The sequence below is a fragment of the Mustela erminea genome, chromosome 1 (assembly GCF_009829155.1).
Source record: "Mustela erminea isolate mMusErm1 chromosome 1, mMusErm1.Pri, whole genome shotgun sequence".
NCBI lineage: Eukaryota > Metazoa > Chordata > Mammalia > Carnivora > Mustelidae > Mustela > Mustela erminea.
Genome location: NC_045614.1, coordinates 60,477,786 through 60,503,765, shown reverse-complemented (window position 1 = coordinate 60,503,765; position 25,980 = coordinate 60,477,786). Strand labels below are relative to the sequence as shown.

Genomic DNA, 25,980 nt, shown 5'->3' with positions numbered 1-25,980 from the left:
ACACTATGGAGTATTATGCCTCCATCAGAAAGGATGAATACTCAACTTTTGTAGCAACATGGACGGGACTGGAAGAGATTATGCTGAGTGAAATAAGTCAAGCAGAGAGAGTCAGTTATCATATGGTTTCACTTATTTGTGGAGCATACCAAATAGCATGGAGGACATGGGGAGATAGAGAGGAGAAGGGAGTTGGGGGAAATTGGAAGGGGAGGTGAACCATGAGAGACTATGGACTCTGAAAAACAATCTGAGGGTTTTGAAGGGGCGGGGGGTGGGAGGTCGGGGTACCAGGTGGTGGGTAATTTAGAGGGCACGGATTGCATGGAGCACTGGGTGTGGTGCAAAAATAATGAATACTGTTGTGCTGAAAATAAATAAAAAATAAATTAAAAAAAAGAAGTATAAATTACTATAATCTTTTTAGAGAGTGATTTTGCAATATTATCAACATTTAAAGGATGTTAACTGCAGTGTTGTTTATAACAGTGAAAAAGTGGAAATGATCTAAATGCCATCAACAGAGGGCTGGTTAAATAAGTAATAGTACTTCGGTACTATGGAGTAATATATTTCAATCAGAAATGATGAAGTAAATATGTGCAGACATGAAAAAGTTATCACATTAAATCATGTGGAAAAAACACGCTTCAGAAGAATGAATCAGTAATAACCTGTGTGAAAAAAAAAAAGAATTTCATGCATTGAATATGTATGTTTGAGTAATGCATGGAACATATCTGAAAGGACACCAACCAAGTGAACAGTGGCTAATTCCAGAAAAAGGGCCTGATGGGAGATGGGAGGGAGAGAAAAGGGAAGAGGTATCTCACTTTATACTTAAAAGATTTCTGTACTATTTGATTATATTGTTCTGTTTTACAAGTATTTATGACATGCTATTTTAAAACGCTGTAAAAAAGAAATTCAAAATAAAACTAAAGTTTGTTAAAAAAAAAAAGAATGATGTAGTGTCCTTCTGTATCTCTGACTACAGTCCTTAGTTTAAAATCTAATTATTCTGACAAAAGAATAATTGCCCCAGATTTCTTTTGAAGTGCAATGGCATGAAAGATTCTTCTCCATCCCTTCACTTTCAGTCTGGATGTATCCTTTGGTTCCAAATGGGTCTCTTTAAGACAACATATGGATGGGTCCTGTCATTTTATCCAATCTGCAACCCTGTGACATTTTATGGGAGCATATAGGCTGTTCACATTGAGAGTGATTATTAAAAGATACATTTTTATTGACATCGTGTTTTCTGTGGAGTTCCTGTTTCTATAGATTGTCCCTGTAATTTTCTATTTTATGTCACTCTTGGGTTCTTTCTTCTTTTATAGAACCCCTTTTAATATTCCTTGTAGTGCTGGCTTGGTGGTCACATACTCTTTTAAACCTTGCCAATCTTGGAAGCTCTTTATTTCTCCACCCATTTTGAATGTCAATCTTGCTGGATAAAGTATTCTTGGCTACCTCTTATTCTCATTTAGTGCCCTGAATATGTCTTGTCAGCCCTTTCTGGCTTTCCAGGTTTCTGTGGACATTTCTGACATTATTCTGATAAGCTTTCCTCTGTACCTAAGGAATCTCTTCCCCCAGCTGCTCTCAAAAGCTTTTGTTTAAAATTATGATTTGTCAGACTCACAGTCAAGTGCCTCAAGGTCTTTTCCAGATTCATTGATATTGGGGGGTCTTCTTTATACCTCTAGGACACAAATGCTTGTTCCATTCCCCAGATTGGGAAAATTTTCATGTACAACTTGTTCAACTATATCCTCTAGTCTTCTTTCTCCATCCCATCTGGGATCCCAATAATTCTGACATTGAAACATTATTGGAGTCATTTATTTCCTTAATTCTGTTTTCATGGCTTCTAAACTGTTTGTTCTAGGCCTCTTCCTGATTCTTTTCCTATATCAGTTTTTCCTCTGGATCACTAATTCTATCTTCTTCCTCAGTTGCCTTACCTGTTAGGGTATTTAGATTAGATTAGATGTCATTGATAGCATTTTTATCTTCTTCATCGGTGGCTTTCACTTCTGCCCTTAGAGATTCCATGTCATCACTAATGGTTTCTCCAACCTAGCCATTGCCTGGATAATTTGTTATCAATTTGTTAATTGAATTCCCTTTCCGACTAACTGTTTACATCCATATCCAATAGCTCTGATGGAGAAAGCCCAGTCTCAGTTTTTCCTCTGTTGGTTGTTCCTCCTCTTAGTCATTTTGGTAAGAGCTGGTTTAAGTGATGTACAGCTGAGTATACCAACCATGATCCAGGCAAGGTCCATCTTGAAACACTTCTGAGCAATCAGAAGTCACCACCAAAATGAAAGAAAGAAGAAAAAAAGAGATAGAGAGAGAGAGACAGGAAAAAAGAGAAGACCCAGCCAGAATGGGCCCCAAAGGTGAGATTTATATGGTATACAAACAAAAGCGGATAAACAAAAAGACAAACAAAAGTAAATGACAAGGGGGAAAAAAAAAGAACCCAGCCAAAACAAACCCCATGAATAAGATTTATACAATACCAGAACAAAATAAATACACAGAAATCCTGACAGAGGAAAAAGATGAGAGGGTGCTTTTAAGTCCTCGATGTGGGCAAGGAAGGTTATTTGATTCTTCCTCTGTGTATCTTGGTATCTTTGTTAAAGGACTCAACTTTACAGAGATGAAAGGAGATAAAAATTGGCTCATATATAGGGGTAGTATTGATTAGGAAAAGAGGATTACCTTAAATCTCATATCTATATGTGTATTGAAAAAAAAGAAAAGAAAAAGAAAAACACAGGTGTATGTATGAAAAAAGTTCAAGTTAAAAGGTTATTATAGAATATATTGTATTAAACCTCTAGCTGTAATAGTAAGTAGGTTAAAAAATTTAAAAAAAAAGAGTAGTGAGAACAAATTAAAAATAAATGTTGTACCTATGAAATATACAGGTTTTAGGGCAATACCGTGAGCTTTATATGTTGTTTTCCCTTGTTTTACAGTTATATGGGGATCCTGTGGTGGTGGTTCTCTCCTTTTCATTGTCTTTCTGGAGGAGAAGACTGCTCCTTGTTTATCAATTATTCTTGCTTGGATTGAGTCCTCTTGCTGCCTCTCAAGGCGGGAGGGTGGTGCTGTGGAAACTGTTTTTTCAGGCTTTTGTTCTCTGGAGGTTTTTTCCCTTTGGTGGCTTCTGGTGGAAAGTGGAAAGCAAACTGCATCCAGACCTTTGTCTCAGAAAGAAGCCTCAGTCAGCCCCCCTCTGGGTGGTCCAGAACACACAAACTCCCTCTCTGCAAACTCCCGCTGAGCTGTGCAACCTTACATAGGCAGAGCACATCCCCAGCCACTGTCTCAGGGGTCGCCTGAAGTGCCCACTTGTCTCTGCACCTCTGTGCCACTAAAACCACAAGCAATATTGGTCCAGGAAGCCTGCTTCTGATGGCTGCCTTTGCCAGGACCACTGCCTGGGATACAGACCTCAGGTTGGCACCATGAATCATGGCTTGGCTGGTCCTAGAGACCATCGGCTAGCGCCCACACAGAGTTTTCTCAGGCGTGGGCATGGAGTGGGTCAGACCCCAGTCACACAGTGTGCGAAAGTTCTAGGGAGCCCAAGCTGGTGCCGTCACCAGAATCCCTCATGCAGGAGCAGGAGTGTGCCCAGCCAAGCCATGGCACAAGCTGCACAACCCCAGGGGCTCTGCTGCACTCTCTCTGGCATGGATGGTTGCCAGCAGTGACCATCCTGAGACTGTGGGCTTAGACATGTGCCCAAGACCGCCTGATTCCACCAGTTGCCCCTTAAGATCATTTGCTCTTTTTGAGTGTTTTTAACCAGACTCCAAAGTTAATGCTGGTCCCCAGTCGCAGGGCACTCTCTTATTGGGGTATTACTTTCCAAGGGGTGGCTTCTGGTGGCTCCCTCCCCCTGCTGCTTATACTCCAATAACAGTCCAAACATTCCCACTCCACTTTACCTCTCCACTGGTGTCTTCTGACCCTGTAGAGATCCAGAAGTGTATAATCCTCTATCTCAGGCAGATTTCATGGTTGTTCAGAGTGCTCTGGTAGTAATTAGCTCACTTTAAGGGACTGGTTGAAACAGGGTCTCCTACTTCTCCACCATCTGCCCCTCCTTCTCTCAATGTCATTATGGTGGTTTCTAGGTATTTTGCCAAAGGATACAAAAATAGTGATTTGAAGGGGTACATGCAGCATAATGTTTATAGCAGCGGTGTCCACAATAACCAAAATATGGAAAGAGCCCAGATGCCCTTCAACAGATGAACAGATAAAGAAGAAGTGTGCATGTGTGTGTATGTACGTATACATATACATATACAGTGGAACTTAGTCATCAAAAAGAATGAAATATTGCCATTTGCAACAATATGGATTGAACTAAAGGGTATTATGCTAAGCAAAAGTAGTCAGTCAGAGAATGACAAATACCATATTGTTGCATTCATATGTGGAAATTAAGAAACAAAACAGATGAACACAGGGGAAGGGAAAGAAAAATAAAATAAGATGAAAACAGAGAGGGAGGCAAACCATAGAGGTTCTTACCTGTAGGAAACAAACTCAGGATTGCTGGAGGGGTGGTGGGTTGGGGGATGGGGTAATTGGCTGTTGGGCACTAAGGAGAGTATTTGATTTAATGAGCATTGGGTGTTATATGCAACTGATGGATCACTATATTCTACCCTTGAAACTAATAATATAGTATATGTTAACCAAACTGAATTTAAACTAAAAAATGTTTAATGTCTCAACACACACAAAACAGACAATCATATCAAACAATGGGCAGAAGATATGAACAGACAGTTCTCCAATGAAGACATACAAATGGCTATCAGACACATGAAAAAATGTGTCACTAGCCATCAGGGAGATTCAAATTAAAACCACGTTGAGATATCACCTTACACCAGTTAGAATGGCCAAAATTAGCAAGACAGGAAACAATATGTGTTGGAGAGGATGTGGAGAAAGGGGAACCCTCTTCCACTGTTGGTGGGAATGCAAGTTGGTGCAGCCACTTTGGAGAACAGTATGGAGATTCCTCAAATTAAAAATAGAGCTTCCCTATGACCCTGCCATTGCACTCCTGGGTATTTACCCCAAAGATACAGATGTAGTGAAAAGAAGGGCCATCTGTACCCCATTGATGTTTATAGCAGCAATGGCCACGGTCGCCAAACTGTGGAAAGAACCAAGATGCCCTTCAACGGATGAATGGATAAGGAAGATGTGGTCCATATACACTATGGAGTATTATGCCTCCATCAGAAATATATGTAAAAAAAAAAAAAAAAAAAAAAAAAGAAAGGGTGAATACCCAACTTTTGGAGCAACATGGACAGGACTGGAAGAGATTATGCTGAGTGAAATAATTCAAGGATAGAGAGTCAATTATCATATGGTTTCACTTATTTGTGGAGCATAACTAATAGCATGGAGGACAAGGGGAGATGGAGAGAAGGGAGTTGAGGGTAATTGGAAGGGGAGGTGAACCATAAGAGACTATGGACTCTGAAAAACAATTTGAGGGTTTTGAAGGGGCTGGGGGTGGGAGGTTGGGGGAACCAGGTAGTGGGCATCAGAGAGGGCACGGATTGCATGGAGCACTGGGTGTGGTGCAAACACAATGAATACTGTTACGCTGAAAAGAAATAAAAGTTTAATGTACTTATTGGTATAGTTTGATTTATATTTGCCATTTTCCTTTTATTTTTCATACATCTGTCTTGTTTCCTTGTCTTCCTTTACTTCTTTCATTTGCATTGAGTCACTATTCTAACATGTTAATTCCCTTAGCAATTTTTTGGTTGCATTTTTTACATTATTACTTAGTGGTTGATCTTAATACTTATCTTGTTATGAGATTGTACTTCAGATTTATAGTAATTTCCAGTGAGATACAAACTCCTGTGTAGCTACTGCCTGCACAGTTTTATTTCCTTTCCCTGTTTTTTGTGGTATTATTAGAATTATTACTCTATGTGATTTTATGTCTTTTAAAGAACCCGAAAGACAGTAAGTATGTCTTATGGACAAACCCAAGGTGGGTGAGTACATTTTAAATGACAAATCCACTCTAAACACTGCAATCTCTCTAAGCCTTTAAATTATTTTCTATAAACTGAAGAAAAGGAGGTTGAACATTTCCGTTTCATTCATGGGGTGTAGGGGGTGTATCTTTTGGTTTGTGTTTCAGCCAGTCAACCAAATTGTTAGAACCCTTCCTAACTCCCAGAGTTTACCAATTCAAATGCTACTCTGGAAATAACCTGACACACCCAGAAGTATCACTATCTAGTACCTCTTAGCTCAGTCAAGTTCAATATAAAGTTAACCATCACAATAATTTATGTCTTTAATTGGCGTAAGATCTCATCTAATTGATATCTCTTTCATCTTTGATATTGGTACTTTGTGTCTTCTCTTAATTAATCTTGCTGGAAGTTTATCAATTTTATTTTCTCTAAAATTTTGGAAGTTAAAAAAAAAGTACAGTGAGTTCCTGTGTATCTTTCACCCAGTTTCCCCCAAAGGTCACATCTTGCATAACTAGAGCACAATATCAATTCAACCAGGAGAGTGAATTGTACAATCTACAGAGCTTATTGAGATTTCACCAATTTTGTATATGCTAATTTGTTCATGTATAATTCTACGCAATTTTATCTTTTGTTATTAGCTATAACTTTATTTTAATGATTGCTTTGCAATTTATAGCATGTATCTCTATTACTTTCAAGTGACATTATATCATTTTCTATATACCAGTACTTTTCTGGTATACAGTGGTATACCAGTGGTATACCAGGTATATGCTTAGTAGTGGTTCTAACCTGGCGGCAACACCTAGAGATACTTTTGAAACACCAGTGTCCAGTGGATAGAAGCCATGGGTGCTACTAAATGTCCTATAATGCACAGGACAGCCAACACAACAGCCCAAATTTTAAGACAGGGGCATCTGGCTGGCTCAAAAGTATGCAGCTCTTCATTTCAGGGTGGTGAGTTTGAGCCCCACCTGGAAATTAGTTAAATAAACTTTTAAAAACATGCAAGACAAACGATGGGAAAAAAATAATTTCCGTCTCATTTCATTTTTCTTCTTACTGAAGGACTTACTTTAACATTTTTTGTAGTGAAGGTTGGCTACTGATGAATTCTTATAGCTCTTTTATTTTTTTAAAGATTTTATTTATTTATTTGAGAGACAGAGAGAGAGAGAGAGAAAAAAAAACAAGTGGGGTGAGGAGCAAAGGGAGAAACACTCCCCACTGAGCAGGGAGCTAGATGCAGGGCTTGATCCCAGGACTCCAGGATCATGACCTGAACCCAAGGCAGACTTTTAACTGACTGAACCATGCAGGTACCCCTCTTTTAGCTTTTTAATGTCTGAAGATGTGTCTTGGTTTGCGCTTGAATGATATATTGACTGCTCTAGAATTCCAGGATGGCAGGTTCTTCTTTCAGTGCTTTAATGATGCTGTTTCATTGTCTTCATGCTGGTACAGAGTACAAAGAGAAATCTGTTGCTATGCCTATCTTCTTTCTCTATGCATGTTTTTTCCTCTGGCTGTTTTTATAATTCTCTCTTCTTGACTGGTTTTGAGCAATTTGTGATGTACCTTAGAGCAGTTTTCTCCAGATTTATTCTAGGCTTACTGTTCTCCACTACTAAGGTAAGCCCCTTCTGAGTACTTTACCCAATGCACAAAGGAATTACATTTTTTCAGTCTTGACCTGACTTGTGGGAAGATGATATTCCTGGACTTGCTTTTGTGCCTGGAACTGTTCACTCAAATCCTTTGGAACGTTTTTCTCAACCGGCCTTACATGTTTCCTCATGTAATGTGCCCATCAGTACTCTGCTGAATATCCTGGGGGAGGAGGGGACCATTCACAGATACCCAGAAATCTCTGTGTAGTTCTCTCCTCCAGTTCTACCTTGTGAACACTTCCTGCCTCAGTCTCCTTGGATTCTCAGCTCTCTCTCTTCAACTCAAGAATTTCACCAGACTCCACTTGGTTCCTCCTCCCTATGCTACTGCCAGGGGGCTTTCTCAAGGCAATAAACTGGGACACATAAGGGCTCACTTCATTTATTTCTATCAGATCCTTGTTTTTTCGTTGCTGGTATCAATGTATTAAAAATCCTTGTTTCATATATTTTGTCTGGGACTTTTGTATGAGGCAGGGATCTAATTCTGGTCCCTCTAATTCTAATATGGCCAGAACAGGAAGTCTCTCCTTCAGTTTTATTCATGTCTAAGTATTTTCTCATCTTCATTAAGTTTTCTTCAACCCATGAATTATTTAGAAATGTTGTGTTTAATTTCCAAATGTATGTGGGTTTTTTAGTTGATTTTTATTCTAACTGCATTATGATCAGTGTAGAGGACATTTTGTTGCACTGTCTCGATTTCCCTGGATTGTTCCCTTGCCTTCCACCCACTAGAGGGGCAGGCTGAAAGCCCTCAACTGTCAGTCCTCTCCAGAAACTATCCTCAGCTGAAGAAGTCGACCTAATCCAAGATTGTGGTTCCCTTTAAGGTGGTGTGATGGAACTTGTACTCAGTGATTGGTTGAGGAAGGGGTATAAGGGCCCAGACCTCACCTCTGGTCTACAGAATTCTGAAAGGCAGACTGGTCTGACCGAGTTTGAAGCAACTCAGATGACTTCTCCTGCTACTAATCTGGTGTTCTCCCTGCTCTATAGGTGTTTATCCCAAGAACACTCTCCAATAAATTTGCTGCATGTTATCCTTTGTCTATGCATACTTCCTAAAAAGCTCAACCTAAAAACAATTAGATAATTCAGTATTTTAAAAATTTGTTGAAGTTTTAAATAACTATTCCATGAATACTTGCAAGTGTGCATATCTATTTTTGTATTACTTTATTGGTTTAGTGTTTCTCAAATTTAAACCCTAAATTACCATGAGGATTGACTCATGACTACTAATTATCAGCAAGACTTTTATTTTCCACTTAAAGCCCATGACAAATCTCACAAGCTTCCTTGATGTGCTCCTTTGCTCCTGGTTGACTTTTTTCTAAAGCATGCTTTCACTGAGGATATAGCTTATAACATCTGGGCTTCTTACAGAAATCTCACTTCAAATTCTCCACCTTTGCAAGCTCACAGATTCAAATCCTGCCCTTGCAGCAAATAAAATCTATATTCCTTGGTGACCAATATCACCAAACTACCTCACAGCACCCAAGATATCACCAGTGACTTATCTTGCTGGCTTCCACCTCCTCTTTATTTTAGGCTCTGTGCATTTATTTTATCTTCTCAAAAGCCCTTTAAAAGGATGTTTAAATTTTACCCAGAATTTCTAGGTTATTTTGTAGCCAAAGGGCTTTAATTATCTAGTTTGCCATACTGTTTTATTATACCTTTTAAAGGCACGAATCTCTGCTCAGTTTTGTGAGCATTTTATTTCATACTCTGTAAACTGGTTGCTAATTTGTCATGATTATACAAACTTCAGTATATATCTCAGTAATTTTGTAATTTATAGATTCTTCTGAGGGAAAAATGGACAATTATCACAGTAGTCATGTAAAGAATCAAGGATCCCAATGAAAAATTTTCTTCAATTCCCACTGCAAAAGCATTGTTTTATATAGATTCCCAGACCCTGGTCCAGATTTGGTGGGCCTCAGAAGTTGATCTGTATGTGTGCTGTTACCTCTTGTGGTTCCCAGATTTGGAGTCCACTGGTCTTAGTTTCAGAGACACGTTACAGCTTTTATATGTCTACACAATCCCTGTGGTCAAATTGTGCCATGTGCATTTAAACGGTCAGTGGGAAGAGTGGGAACTAGTCAGGTCATTGTCTGTGTTGCCCAGAAAGGAGTCTGCCGTCTCCTTTATACCACTTACAAACCCACTTTCTGGAGCAGAAACAGACATCAGGGAACATGGCTGATTTTATATAGCCATCTAAGGTCTACATAATAGTAAAGATTTGAAACACAGATGGGGCCAAAAAAAGGAGCTGGGACAATAATAGGCTGTACAAGTCCTTTAAGGAAATTACAAGACACTTTCTATTAGCTAAAAAGCTCCTGTTTATGTAGTAGAAGTATGAAAATAACAAGCTGCATGTTGTGTTTAAATCAGAAATAAGCCAAATCAGTTCATTCCAAAAAACAGCTACCTAAAGAAAAGCAAACTGAAGTGTTTCTTCCCACTCTGAACAAAGGAAGCAACAAGAAAAAAAATTCAGTGGTATTTCTAACAATAATAACAGATTTATTGGAGATACTATAACTATGTCCTGCAAAAACAGCTTTATAACATCAGGTGATTAAAGACAGTCTAGTTTCTGAAAACAATCTAACAATGCAAGCATACTATTTTATTCACTTATATTAAATGGAACTATTTATATTTAATGGAAAAATTTAAAAAAGGAAGTCTGTCACTGAGGTTACAGAACTGAAATCAAATTTAGTCTTATGGAATTTAAAGCCCTTTTTGGTTTTGATTTTCTTCTCAGTTCCAAGTAAGAACTAATACAGTACATACCATCAATAAAAAGTATCTCTAAACCTAGGAAGACATTCTTCTCTCTATGCTTAATTCTTTGTCTTTCATATTTCTCTTTAATCAAGCTATATAAAATGAGATTTTATTTCACATTATCTCAACTAAAAGGAGGACATATATATCTCTATTCTACACAAGAGCAATTCTACATAACCAGGATGTCTATGGCTAAAAATATCACCTCTTTATATTCCTCCAGAATATTCAGGGTACTAAAGACATAAATGAGTAAGTGTGAGTGCACAGGAAGCCAGCAGATAACAACAACAGTCCTGGGTAATACACAGTAATCCAGCGATGTATATTTCAAAAGAGCTGGGTTTTTGATGGAGAATAGAGAAAAAATAGCAGTAAAGACAGGAAAATGGGTTGAGGGAGACAAAAACTAACAAATGAGGTGCTGCAGAAGAAGCACTGCTATTAAGGAACAACCAGGTTTCCATTAGCACAGGATGCTGGAAAAAACACAAAGAGACCCTGAATCCAGGGTGCATCTTGAAAGGCCTAAAAGTATGGTAAGAACTGCATAATTAAACTCTGACTGAAGTTAACAGCTGGTGGTTTTGAAAGACCCCTGGAGGAAGGTGGATAATCAGTTCAAATTATAGTGCAGAATATTCGTCTGAAAGGGCATGGGGACCACTTATCAGCATTTACTCTTGCAGCTCAAGACAGGTATCAGCCTAGAAAATGGGTGAGGGTTTATTATCTTACCTTGCCTGGGGCAAGATATGTGAAGATCTGTATTCAGATTGCTGGGTTTGAGATGACACAGTATCCTTCCAAAGGTATTTACTCTTGACGATCACAAAAATCTTTAAGATGAAAAAGAAAGCCTATTTGAAAGAATCTCAGATGCTATGAGACAGTGATAGGAAAGTATCTCAGAATACCTGCTTGGCAACATAGGAAATATCAACAACTCTGCTTGGTGATAATAAATGTTCATAAAATAAACTCTGATAGTTATATAAGAAGCCAACTCCCTGTTTTCTTAGTTTTGGCCACCAGTAGACATTAGTCATGGGGAGTTTCCACAGAGGTAATCAGCGGGTGAGGATGGCTGGCGAGACAAAAGGCATGGGATACTAATTACAAACACCTCCCTTAATTTTAAAAGGACACAAGACAAGGGAAAAATGGTGGAAGGACACTTAGTACTACAGTAATGTAACCCACTGCCACATGTGGGTTATCCTACCCTCATGTCCAACCACTCTTGGGGAAGTGCCTACCAAACAGTCCTATCCCTGAATGCAGCAAACCTTGTTTTGAGTAACTATACAGAGAGGGACTAACCTCTAGACCTTGTTTTGAATAACCATGCAAAGAGGGATTATAACATCTCAAAACTGAATATAAGCCACTATCCTATCAAAATAGGACAAAACCAAACCCTTTTCACACAATATCCTTTACAACCTTCTGCTTGTCTCCAATAACAGCAAGGAAGAAATATATAATTCTTAAAACTAAATTACAAGGTGCAGAGATAAGCCATAAATTGAACTCAGAGAAGACAGATAGCATCTTCCTTATGAAACCATGATCAAATGATTATCCAGATACAATTACCTTTCATTGAGGCATCTACTCAGGAGAGTCCCAACTGATTTCCCACTCACATACAGAACTGCTATGGTGGGCAGAGGCACTTTGGTATCATGAAGGAAGCATGGACTTAAAACTCAGATCTGAGTTCAAATCCTGCCTCCAAGCACTAACTACTGAGTCACCTAACCTCAATGAGACTCAATTTTCTTGTACAAATGTTAAAAGATTGAATGGGATAAGAATAATCACCATGTACATAAGACAAATGGCATTAGGCTTAAGAATTCACTGTATATGAAGAAAGAGAGGTGACTGCATTTAAGAATGGGCAGATTCTAAGTGTTCCCCGTGGGATCTTGAGCTAAGGACTCAGAGTTTAAAACGCTGAAAATCGGTTAAGGCCTTCTCAAAGGCCCAGACATAAAGGCAGAGGAAGCTAGTGAGCGCCTGTAGCACTGACTGCACAGCATCCCTCCCTTCTCCCAAGAAACATTTCCTCAACGATATAAGGGAGAAGGCAAATAGATCAGAAAGCCTTAGCTCCTTTCCTCACTTCCTGACTCTGAAAGAGTTGTGAAGAGTAGAGTTCCCAGCTATGGCCAACATCTTACAACCGGGAGACTGCAAAAAATGAAATCCAATATGCTGAAAATTTTGGAATGAAGACTTAAGTTTGATGAATTGCTCAGTTGTCAAACCAAATTTGGGAATGCTTACCTCTAGACTTCCCCATAAGTAAACAATCAATGTTCTTAAGGTTTTAGCTACTAGTTCTTGATATTTTGCTCATTACACCTAAAAATGTCCTAAATGCTACCTTAGGTAAAACTTTTCCTGAATCACTCTAAGAGTTTAGAAACACTGCTCTGATGTCCCACAGATGAGCTATTTTCATTTATTATATGCCAGCCTTATCAAATAATACATGAATTATCTCATTAAATCCTCACAACCCTGTGAAGTAGGTAGTTATTCCCTTTTGTAGATAAGTCTAAGGCTCAGTGCAGTTAAGTGACTTGTCCATAATTGACAAGCTAGTGCGTGGCAGATCTGGGATCAGAATACATACTCTGATCCCAAAGTCCGAAATTTAAGATACCAAATTATAGATGAGAAGTCAGAGTCTTCCCCTCGTTTTAGATTATGCTGAGTGCATCTTTACAGGCTATGTACCTGCAATTGTTTCAATTTCATAAGGGGTTATTTTTTCTGGTTTTGTAAATATATATCGAAAATATGAAGTCTCTATTACCTGCAGATCTCACAACCGTGGGAGAGGAGAATGTGGTAAATTTTTGTTGTAGCCTAAGAGTTTAAAAATGTCAGCTTATTTTAAAACAGCAAAAGACCAACAACTGATGTTTATTATTTAACAAACAGGAAACAGGCTCTTAAAGGAAGTGACCTGCTCATGCTTCCACCACTACCAAGTGTCAGTATTAGGGTGGAATCCCATGAGTTTAGGGCCCATGTTCTACATGCCTTTCATAACACTGATGAGTGAAAATGAACATGTACTTATTGTATTTAAAAAATACTCTACTTCTTTCCTGAATATAAAAGTAGTATATTCTTGTAGAAAATCTAAAAGCATAGAAAAGTATAAAGAAAATAGAAATCGCCTATAATCCTACCACCCAACGATAATCAATGTTAACGTTTTGGTTTAGTATTATTTCATTCAAATTTTTCTCCTATAGGTACATGTTTTTTAAAAATTTGCATCAAAAAAATTTTGGATCAAATTTGTTTTCTCTTTATCTTCCATTTTATACAAATAATTTTCCTCATGGCATTATTCTTTAAAAATGTTTATAAGGGCTATAAAACCATCATGTAGATAGACCACCATTCATTTAAACCCTATGCTACTGAAAATCTAGTTCTCTTCCTTCAGTTATATATGATGCCAGTATGAATATCCCTCTGATCATCTTTGTCTGCTTCTAGTTACTTTCCCTGTATAGAGTCATAGAAATTTAATTAAGGTCAAGAATAATGAAAAATTGTTTTTCCAAAAAGTAGCAATTAGGCCTACTACCAACAATATATGTTATTTATGATGTTTCTTTCTCCTCATTATGTTTTCTCTGGTGTTGAAGAAGCTGTGAGCTGTAACGATAGGCTTTCCCACACTCACTACATTTAAAGGGCTTTTCCTTAGTGTGCGTTCTCAAATGTAGAATAACTTGAGAAGTCTGCCTGAAGGTTTTGCCACATTCGTTACATTTATAAGGTTTTTCTCCAGTGTGAACTCTCTGATGATCAACAAGGTTTCGATTAGAAGTAAAAGCCTTCCCACATTCATTACATTTGTAAGGTTTTTCTCTACGGTGAAGTCTCTGATGTTCACTAAGGGTCTTCCTTAAAATGAAAGCTTTTCCACACTCATCACACTCATAAGGCTTCTCCCCTGTGTGAATTCTCTGATGGTCCATAATCTTTGTATTAGAAACACATGTTTTCCCACACTCCTTACACTTGTAAACTTTTTTTCCTTTGTGCATTCTTTGATGCTGAGTAAGGTTTGAACTACGGCTAAAGGCTTTCCCACACTCGATACAAGTGTAGGGCTTCTCCCCAGTGTGAACTCTATGATGTGAAATAAGACCTGAACTCCGACTAAAGGCTTTCCCACACTCCTTACATTCATAAGTTTTCTCCCCACTATGGATTCCCTGGTGCCGAATGAGGTGAGACTTACCACCGAAAGATTTCCCACATTCACTGCATGTGTAGGGCTTCAGTCCAGTGTGGATTCTCCGATGAACAACAAGGTTGGAGCTATGACTGAAGGCTTTTCCACACTCCTTACACTTATAGGGTTTCTCTCCTGTGTGGATTCTCTCATGTACTGTAAGATTTGCACTCTGACTAAAGGCTTTCCCACACTCAGTACATATATACTGTTTCTTTTCAGCCTGAATTCTCATATTCGTTGCAGGATCCAAGCACTCACTACCATCTTTTTCATATTCATGCTCACTCACTTCTGTAAGTGTTGTATTGTCTTTAACTATCTTATGCCTGAAGCTTCTCGTCTTTCTCCTCATTTTCTCTTGCTTGAAGCATCACAATGGCCTGTTGAATCTTCTCTTCCTCTTCAGAAGAGCTTTCTAAATTTTTACTTCCCTGGAAACACCTCTGTGTTTCTCTTCAAAGTGTAAGATTCTCACGTTTTAGGAGTGATTTTGGGATCAACACCTCCTCAGTTCCACCATCTAACAGAAGAAACAGAAATTGCACATGTCACCTATTCTCCATCCAAAGATCACAAGATGTGGTATACAGCAGAATTTCACACCACAGGGTCTCACTTATTCTCTATCCAAAGACCACAAGATGTAATACATCACAGGGTCTCACAAACAAGAGGAAATGTTCAAAGACAGGGGGAACTGATCAAAAATAAGATGAAAAAAAAAAAAATGAGGGTAGACCCAGATGCCGAAGTAAATAAAGGCTTATGGAAAGACAAGAGGGGAACCCAAAAAGTCCAGCATCAGGGTAAGCAATGAGTAATATAAAACCCACCCTGTTTCCTCCTGTCTCACATCTACTCCCAGGATTAGAGCCATCAAACTCCTCATCTGGTCCCTAGAAAAAATTAACTTAAAGATCCTTAGCTCAGTAGCTCTCCAAAACAGTTTGGCTTTTAGTTCTTGCTGACCTATTCCCCTAATACCAATGATATAATGGCTGGCACAAAATAGATGCTCAAGAATTGTTTCATAAACCAGCAACTGCAATTGTCTTAGGGTATGACTAAGATTTCATCTTTTGCTCTATGTCCAGGTATGAGGCCCGTTTACATCTCTGTTCTTAAGCCCTGTCTTAGTAAGGGGTAACACTGTTCTTCAAGTAACAGAGCCTACTGGAGCCTAATCATACAATAACCTACTTTCTAGGGACTACTCTGTAGCTGGATCCAGCTACATATGCTCATTCATTCTGTCTGCTTCTCACCAAGCTATCCCTCTGATGAACTATCACCTGTGCAAACGAGAAACGCTGAGTTGGGGAACAGGGCTAGCTAAAGCATGGCAGGGTAAGGTCATGCTCTGATAAGACTTTGCGTGATACAAAGTATCTAACTTTGACAAAAGGGTGAAAGTAGACAGAACAACCAAAAGGTGCTAATACATGAAACCGATGTCAGGAATGAGCAGGAACTTCTCAGTGAGTTTGACATAAAATATATAGGTAATATAGGTATGTAATATATGTCATATATGTATGTATATATATAGCAAAATGAGAGTCCTCTATAACAGTAAATATATAAACTTATCCACTTGTTCATCCATCTGTTCATTCATACCACAATTAATTATTTCTACTTTGGGGATATATAGGTAACTCTAGCATACCTCAAATCTGGAGGGGATTGGGGTCATAAAAGAAAACAGAAAAATGACTCCATGATACTAACACATAATTAATGTTCCTTTTACTATATTCCTCTTCAAACTTGTCCATACTTAGATTATATATGGTTGCAAGTATACAGTACATATAATTTTGCATCCTACCATATGTAATTTTCTACATTGCTATTTAATCATAAGACCATTTTATGACTATATAATACACTACCAATTGAAGTCGTTATAATTTACCCACAATTTTGCTAGCATTCAACATTTCTGTTGCTCCCTGCTACTTAACCACTTCAATAATGCTATCATGATCACTTTACACAAAGTTTTCTTCCTACTGAAATATATTCTTAGGATAAAAGTTCCACAAAGGAATTATTGGGTCAGAGGGAATGAAATTGTTTTGCAGTGATGCCTACTGCTTTTCAAAAACGTTTGACCAGTTTCCACTGTCTCACAGCTTTTCAATAAGCTGAGTCACAATTTCTGGAGGAGGAACATATCTAAGGGTGAGTGCTCAAGACCAGCAAGAAAGGAAGAGAACTTCCAAATGAGGTTACAGTTCATATTTCAGGAATATAGGTGCCATTGATGCTATACAGGGACACAAATATAAGAATCTGTGCTCAAAATATAAACAGGAGGCAAAGAAAACAGTGGGGAGGGGTGGATTCTTGCTAGATCCTGAAGTATACTCACAACTCATACTACCTCTCCTAATCAAAGAGGTGGAAACTCAGTGAGAAGCCAGGGGCCTGCAGAGCAGAGTGGAACAGTAAGTTAAGCCATTTCCAGAGTTTTCTGAGACAGTTGATGGTTCTTTCTTTTCCATTTGTAATCTTCTCTGAAACTCTTTTCTTTATACATGTCTTAAAGCATAATTATTGAGCATTCTACTCTGTGCACATTTCTTGTTTGGATTTAGCAGGGAAAATAATAAAAATAATAAAAAGTATTATTACAGAAAAGTAGAAAATAATTATTTGTGGTATGAATGAACAGATGGATGAACAGGTGGGTAAGTTTATGTATTTACTGTTAGAGAGGTCTCTCATGTTGCTAGCAAATTATCTTCGGCTAACTTGTATTATATCTTAATTATTTTTATGGTATTTCTTATAAAAAGTTGGGATATGACTTTAGAGGATCCACATAATTACTAGAACAAAATATTTTAGAGATTCAGAATGAGACAATACCTTGAAGCCAGCCCCAGCATGTCTCATTTCTAGACATGACTGATCTAAATCTTCTCAGCTAACTACTATAGTAACTATTCTGTTGTTAAAAGCTGCTATAGAAAAGATAAGTCTCATGGCTTTCAGGAAAAAGGTGTCTATGGAAACTGTTAATAGCCAGGTATTTACATGGCTCTGTCACAAAGCAATAACGACCATTAGTGAATGTAAAAAAATAAATAAATAAAATAAAGCATGGTTACATACTGAATGTTTCCCCTTTCCCCCACCAAAACACACATTGAAGCTCTAACGCCCAATGTGACTATATTTAAAGATGTGACCTTTAAGGATGTAATTAAGGTTAAATGAGATCATAAGGGCTTGGTCTGATAAATTAGTGTGTCCTTATAAAAAGACGTGAGAGACCTCACTTTTGCTTCCACTCCTGCCTCCTTTCCCCTAAACAAACTAAGGAAGGCCATATGAGCAAAGAACAAGAAGGTGGCCATCTATTAGGCAGGAAGAGTTCTTGCCAGAAACTGAATTAGGTGGTCACCTTGATCTTGGACTTACAGGATCCAGAACTGTGAGAAAATGAATTTCTGTTGTTTACACTGCCCAGTCTGTGGAAGTTTGTTATAGCAAACTGAGCATACCAATACAAGCATGAAGTATCAAACCTACATTTAAGGAGCTTATAGTGGGGTTAATCATGAAAAATGAGGAGACCAAATTAAGATTTACAAAGTACCCAATCAAAAAGTAAATGGTATTAGGGAAGGGGGCGATTACTGGGGCCCAGAATACTTGGGGAAAGGTGTTTTAAGAAGGCAAACCTTTGGCTGAGTTCCAGAACATGAAGGAATGGTTTCCTCAAAAACAATTTTGTGAGGGAGGGGAAGATTAAAAAAAAAGAAAAAAGGGAAAAAAAAAAAAAAAAAAGGAAGCTTGCACAGGGCCAGCGTACTCAGAAATAAGTGGGTGATTACACTATCACGTAGCTTCATGATGGTGGGAATTTTGTCCATTTTGTTTACCTTTGTCTTCCCATAATCCAGCACAGTTCCAAGTACACAGTAGGCACCAAAAGAAAATTTTTTGAATGAACAGATGAAAGAATTAAGTTGCACGAAGTGATTGAGCCAGAACACTGAAATTACGGAGCACATATGGGTATAATTCAATGGTCAATGGGTAACAAGTATTAACCATCCTCATTATCTTTCCCCACTCTATATTCTTTTTTCTACTCTGCTGTTCTCCGCTCTCACTTTCACTTGTCAAGAATACAGTTACCAGCATCATTCCAGCATCATTATTAATAGTGGTCCCCTTAACTCATGAAAATATTCCAACCTGGACAATAGATTTCATATCATCATACCTAAAAGTAGAATTAGGAAAATAACGCTTTAGGGTATACTATTGTATATCGACTATACTTCAATTAAACTTGTTTTCTTTAAAAAAAAAAAAAAAGATTTAGGAAGATTAGCCCAGATAGATTAGAGGTGAAAAAAAAAAATAGAGGAAGGGAAATGAGTTAAGAAGAAAACTTTAGGAATGCAGGATGGGGGACCATCAGAGGGTCTGCCACTCTCCAGGTGTCCGAAAACCTTGGAAGGTTGTATTCCTTCAACTCACCAGCATCACCTGCCTGTTTGGGTTTCTGTGAGCAGCAGTCACATGGCCCTTGGTTACTGATTAGCTGCAATACAGTGACGAATAAGAGGGAATACCTGAAAAATTCCAGACAGACAGATGAATGAAATATAAAAACTGAAATGAGAAAAAGAGATTTAAAAAGAACTGGGAGAAAATTATCAGAGGACTCCTTGATCTCAGGCACATAAAACAAAGCCTGACGTCATAACAAAAGCAGATGATCTTCTGATAAGTCTTGCTTCCCTCTTAGTTCCCCCAGAATCACCTTGGGCTTCCTTATGGCACATCCTTGTGCATTTCTCTTTTTCCCTTCCTGCTCTTCTAACCAAAATCTGTCTCAGTGAGCTAAAAGATTTGCATAACTTCCTTTGTACCCGCTGTCTTATTCTCAAATTTGCATTCCTGACATATTCTTCTTCTTCTCATCTAAAGCGTTTTCCTACATCTTCATCTTTCTTAGTGACATTACCATTGTTGATATTCAGAACTGGATCTGATAACCTTGAATTTCTTTCTTTCAGTCATCCTCCGTATCCACTCTAATACAAGTTTATGCTTTCCTGGAAATTCCTGGATTTCATCATTCTTTTTCCTATCATTTGTTCATTCATTTCCCATTTGTTTGTTCATTCATTCAGCAAACACTTATTGGACACCTAGAGAGTAGCAGACCCTCTAATGGTCACCCATCCTGCATTCCTAAAGTTGTCTCCCAACTCATTCCCCTTCTTCCATGCTTTTGTTTTTTCACCTCTAATTCATCTGACCATAGAGAAATTTCTGTACTTAAAAAGAACACAGTAACAAATCTGTAATATAAACTAGGGCTGCCTTATACTAGAATTGGATGTATGTCTCTGTCACTTCTCCTCACAAGTACACATTAAGCTCTAAGCCCCTGAAAGCAAGGCCCATGGTGTTCATGGATGGAATTCCATAAAGTACCTAGTGCAAAGAAGGTTCAGTAAATGTTGTGTGATTTGAAATCTTAAACAAGTTCAAGGTTCTGATTTTATCTGGGTGTAGGGGTGATAAGAACTGCACCCTTCACACATGACTACCACCATCCCTTCTCCACTTGTTCATCCCTTTCGTACTTCATATTATCTGAACACCATGACAGTATATATAGAGTCCTGGCAATGCTGTCTCAACAGGGCCATCCAGGGGCTCCAATACTCAGCTGACTTAGTCTAAATACTCAGAGATTCTCAGAATGTCAGAGCTGGAAGGAATCACCCAGATCTCCCTGTCTTCTATCGAAGTGTGATGGGGAAACAAACTTAGAAGAAAACTGCAGCTCAAATTCAAGTCTCCTAACACCAAGATTTGAGTTCAACTATATTACCTTTCCTCTCATCCCTAAACTGTACTCCTCAAGGTCCAGAAGGCTCACGCCTACTCCTCTGGTTCTCTCGTCCTCAATAAATAGCCATACAGAAATGCTCCCTTTCAGCCATGGTTCTTCTTCTAGTCAGAAGATTCCTGTCAAATTATAACTAATTTCACAGTATAGGTCTCACCTGGCCAGCAGAGCCTTAGTCCGAAGAATCTGCCCAGCACAAAAATCTTGCCTGATCTCTTCCTCGGGTTTGGTGAGGAAGTTCCTAAGGGGGTGTCCTATCGCTGTAAACAGAAGAGAGATTGCGTTCTCTGAGATCAACTCCAAGCAGACACTCAGGGCAGTATCCCACCCCTGGGTAACTTCCTTTCCTATAGAACTATGAAAAGCTAGGATGATCATTCCCATTCTGAAGATGGGGAAATGCAGCTCCCAGAGATTGAATGACATGCCAAAGGTAGTATGGCTGGTAAGAGGCAAATCTTCTGTATCTAAAGGTAATCCTCATTCCATCAAACTACAGCTGCTCCTTCTCACCTGTTCTGTTTGACATCTAAGTCTCCATATCCTTCTCTAACTGCAAAATGCATTCCACCTGCAATCCTGCTTTCCAGCCAAAGTTTGCAGCAGGGAGATTAGAAGGGAACTTTGAGTCAAGTGTCTTTAGAGAGGAAAAATTAAGTCTCTAAAGGGAGGATGAAAAGTGAATGTTTTCTTGTTTCTTTGTTTATTTTTAATGATTACCTAGTTCTTAGGATTACTAGCCCTCAAAATCTGTTTTGTGTTTTCAACCTCTCCAGATTTCCAGACTCGGCTTCTAGCCCTTCAAGCTTGTTCCATTTCTTGCCTACCAGAAAACACCTTTGCTTTGTACACACTGTCACCCCCAGGACCTAGCAGTCAGTGGTAGGTGCTCAATAAGTACTGAATGAATAAACGAGTAATCTCCTGCAAAACTCGGTTGCTCACTGGGAACACAACGGGGACTGGAATGGTATTCGATTCAAATTGGGGTTGTGGAGTCCGTGCAGCCTGGCTGGACTCTAGACCGCTATTGCCAGGGCGGCCTGCTGGCTAGGGGCGGGGACGGCAAAATTGTATATATAACCACTGTCAGCCCTATCAGAGCGAGCTGCTACGCGGTGTGGGAGATGAGACCCCAGACAACGGGACAGAGCCGAACGAGGGGAGGGAGAGGCCCTCGACTACCCCTTGAGAGACCTCCTCCCCGTCGCCGCAGGGGCTGCGCTGAAGGAGGCCTGGGTCCCGGTCGGTGTCACCCACCCTCTCCCAGAACACTGACCGAACCCCGACGCCAGGCTGCCGCATACATCTCGTCGAAAGCGCCAGACTCACATCTCGGAACACAGCGGAGACGGAACTGCGTCACTGACTCGCCACTAACTCTCAACTTGACCCCCGGGCCCTTCTAGGCATCTGGAGGTTTCGGAATCTCTGTGCCCTGGAGGGGGGGAGCATCCCATCCCTCAGGAGTCTCTCAGCATCGCGGGAACCCTGGCCCCGCCTCCCGCAGAGTTTTTGCCCTGTCATTGGCTGGGAGGATGAAAGGGCTCAGAGAGTTCAGCCAATTGACTCCAGAGGACTCTCGAAGTGGTGGAGTCTGAGGAGGAGACCTGGTTAGGGCGGGAAGAGCAATCAATCAGCTTGGGGGACAGGCTGCCTTTCTCCATCTGAGAGGCTCACTGAAGTCACATTCCTTGCTCTAGCAAAGTCGTCTTCCCTTCCACGTGTGCCGCGCCTTTCAGCCGCAAAGCCAGAATCAGTTCCTATTTACCGGTAGTATATAAAATGGCACTGTGGGGTGCCTAGTACGCCACTCGTTTAGACACTGCTGATGAGGTAGTGAAGAAAATGAACTCGTAAGGCGTACTTTCAGGTCAGGGGATGCAATGATAAATAAATACATCTGGAGGAAGAGTGTTCCTAATAGAGGGAACATAAGGAGCAAAGTCCTTGAATCAGGAGGGAGGTGGAGGGCACATTTCACACCTTAAAGACCATAAGGGCTTTGGATGTGTCAGTAATAACACTGGAGGGTTATGGAACCGAAGAGTGAAATGATGTTACTTTTTTCTTTTCTTGACACATATCTAAAGTTTATTAGCTATTAAACACAAAACTAGCCAAGAAACTTGTTCTACAAATTCTATGGATTTCTTGCTCATAGTCCCTGCTCATTCAGAAAAAAACCTAACCAAAACAAAACAAAAAAACGAAACAAAACAATTCTCACACACGGATGTTTCAATCGGTGACACAACATTTTAAAAATTTGCTCTGGCTGCTCTGTTGAGAACAGTCTGAAGGTGGGTGAGAGTAGAAGCAGGGAGATTAAGAGGTCATTGCAGTATTCCAGATGAGAAATCATGCAGTATTCCAGCTTAGAAATAATGGACATGATGAGAAACAGTTCTGCATATGCATTTGTTCCTAGAATAATGGCATTATTAGGTTAGGGACAGTGACCCTGACAGTAAAAGGAAAATACACATATCTACATTTCGACTCCCTCGAAACTTAACTATTGTTAAGTCTGTTGGCCAGAAGCCTTATAGGATAACATTGTCAATTCATACTTTTGTATGTTACATGTATAATGGCTCTCCAGCCAGGCTCTGACGTTGAGGTCAACTCCATAAATAACACTGTGTTTGGAGACACTACTGCCTCTCAAATCACATGCCCATGGGCTGGCCATGTCAGCGTCCACTGTCTTAAGCTGAGGGCCGAGCACCATGGCCTACCTCTAAGGGGGTGTTTTCCTGGGTCTCTACTCCTAGCAGTCCTATCGCTGTGGTGGACATAACAAGAAACAGCCTCACCAGTAGGATCCCTCATCTCTATCCCAGGCTTGTTAGACCAAAAACATCTGGGCCATTGACCATATTTTCCTTCATGGTTGGATCTGGTTCTTTGGGAGCTAAGAGGCAAGTGCTCATCCTCAGTGAATAGCTCCCTTGAAATTGGTCAATGTCCATCTTCCTCTCAGGCTGGACCATGTGTGGGCCTTGTTTAGATAAGAAATGAAGACCTAGCCCTGACCTTTGTAATCCTGGAGCCAACTGAGTGACCACAGTAACAGCATTCCATCCCCATTTCCTCTCCTGCAATTTTTCCCAAAGGTGGGTGGTTTAAGGCTGTGGTTCAATCCCTGTGGTCACAGTCCTCAAAGGACAGTTGATGGAAGTGCTCATGTCCCATTTGCCTCCAGACTTGGATGTGGCAGGACGCCTTCTGACTAAGTTTGTCCCCTCCCCTCTACCTATTTTCTACCCAGAACCCATGTGTCTTCTCTAGAACTTATCATAAAAACTTGTACCTCTTCCCCGCATAATTCTCATGTGCCTATGCTCTGTAAAACAAGTGTGGAAAAGCACTGATTTGGATAATGGGTGACATGGGGGCTGGAGCTGTTTCATATTTCCTATGGACCAGTTAACAGGGTAGAGAGAGCATCAAAGCTTGATGGCTAGAAGGACTGACAACTGCATATGACAATGTGTTTGGGGTTTAAGGACACAGCCCAGGATAACAGAGGTCCCAGGGTGGGTATACACAGGAAGATTCATCCGTGCCTATTGGAACTGTTGCTGCTCAAATACCTTTCTGACTGGAGCAGGCTGGACATTCTTACTGCACTCCATGCATTTCATCTTGTCTAACATAGTTATTTCTGTTTTAACTTTTTCTTTTATCATGTGAAGCAAATCATGTACATATGTATCTTACACAAGGAACATGGACCTGGCTTTATAACTACTGATAACAAATCAGGATTTCATTCTATGATGTGACAAATCCCTGAGCAACTCCTGACAACCTATTTTTAAAAATCAGTGGAAGTAGCTCATTATATCTCCTCATTTTTCCAACAATAGGGTATGAAAGGGAGCTATTTGCAGAGGGAACAAGCTAAGGTTACTTGTTATTAGAAAGATTAACAGTCTTCCAGTTTGTGGTCTGATATATATAGAGCTTAGACATCATCACTCCTGTCATTGTAATAAGAGAAATGCTGAACAAGCTGAAAATAAACAATTCTTCAAAAATCAATCAAAGAACTGAGATCTCAAGGTAAACTGCCACCACAAAAACTGGAGAGACAGATGAATACAGAACACTCACAGCCTCAAAAGTATAAGAGTCTGCACGAGCCAGGATCTGGGCTGCAAATGTTCCCCAAGACTGAAAAATCTCTGGAGTTCCTGTGAGCATGGATGGAAGGTGAAAGTCTCCAGGAGAGGGATAATTCTGGTGGGGGTTTCCACACATCTATGATTTACCTTCAGTAGCCCCACCACATTGTCACGATGAAGGTCAAGGAAAAGTCGTTCAACTTCTGTGTGGAAGATTAGAGAAGCAACCATCTGGAACACACCCAGTACCCTCTGTTCTCCTGAAAAGATCCTTCCCTCAAGGAAAACTATGTTAGCAGAGCAAGCACTTTGGGTTTGACCACAGCATAGCTGACCCGGGGAAAGGAAAATACCCAAATCTAGACCCCTTCAGGTTTCTATGCAGAGGAAGGGACCCAACACTAGCTTCCTCTATTCTCTTAGCTAATGGGAACAAGAGTCTAAGAGGCACTTGTAAAGACCAAGTCTCAGGGACACACTTTCACTAAAACCCTAAGATCTAACCATACAACTACACAACACTTCCCCTACATTTCCACTATATTAATGTGGATCTGATATCAAAACATGATTTCAACTGAAAGAAGGTCAACTCTCAGATTTTACTAGAAAATTTATTTTTTACTTTACGAGGAAAAAGTATCCAGGGAAACCCAAAGCAAACAGTAGAGACAAGCAACAAAAACCTCCCACAAAATACAAAGCACCTCAGAGGAATTTATGGCTTCAAATATTATGGCTCACCAAAAACACTGAGCATGGAGTAACTCCCAGAACATTAAAAAAAAAAAAAACACAATTCACATTAAAGGAAGATTTACTTCAGTAGTTTTTACTCAATGCATCATGTCCAGATTCCCATCAAACATTACAAAGCATGTTAAAAAATGGCAAAAACAACACAATTCAAAGAAACAGAGCCCACAGCAGAACCAGACCGGGATATGACTGAGATTGGGGAATTATAAAACTGGGAATTTTAAACAAGCACACTTAATGTGCTAAAGCCTCCAACAGAAAAAGTGGACAGCATGCAATATGTGATGGGCACTGTAAGCAGAGAGGTGGACTTGTGGGAAAGGATCAAAAGGTAATTGTAGAAGTAAAAATCATTGTA

At 39.6% G+C, this 25,980-nt stretch overlaps 1 protein-coding gene across 5 annotated transcripts; it reads right to left on the bottom strand.

Moving 5' to 3' along the window:
• Positions 1-13,891: 13,891 nt before the first annotated feature.
• ZNF660 (zinc finger protein 660) lies at positions 13,892-22,144 on the bottom strand. 5 transcript variants are annotated; one of them, XM_032343860.1, is made up of 4 exons: positions 22,038-22,144; positions 20,888-20,990; positions 19,344-19,438; positions 13,892-15,360 (listed from the first exon to the last, which is right to left on the bottom strand). In XM_032343860.1, the coding sequence occupies exon 4, from the start codon at positions 15,190-15,192 to the stop codon at positions 14,197-14,199; it is 996 nt and encodes a 331-aa protein (XP_032199751.1). In that variant the 5' UTR covers positions 15,193-15,360; positions 19,344-19,438; positions 20,888-20,990; positions 22,038-22,144; the 3' UTR covers positions 13,892-14,196. The 5 variants fall into 5 exon arrangements, with proteins under 5 accessions (XP_032199751.1, XP_032199960.1, XP_032199894.1 ...); XM_032344069.1 differs by having other exon boundaries at positions 22,010-22,123; XM_032344003.1 differs by having other exon boundaries at positions 19,353-19,438; positions 20,888-22,123.
• Between the last annotated feature and the right edge of the window lie 3,836 nt (positions 22,145-25,980).

Bases quoted from the DNA above. Each gene is read 5' to 3' on its own strand.
- ZNF660 (XM_032343860.1), bottom strand. From the start codon at position 15,192: ATGAGGAGAAAGACGAGAAGCTTCAGGCATAAGATAGTTAAAGACAAT.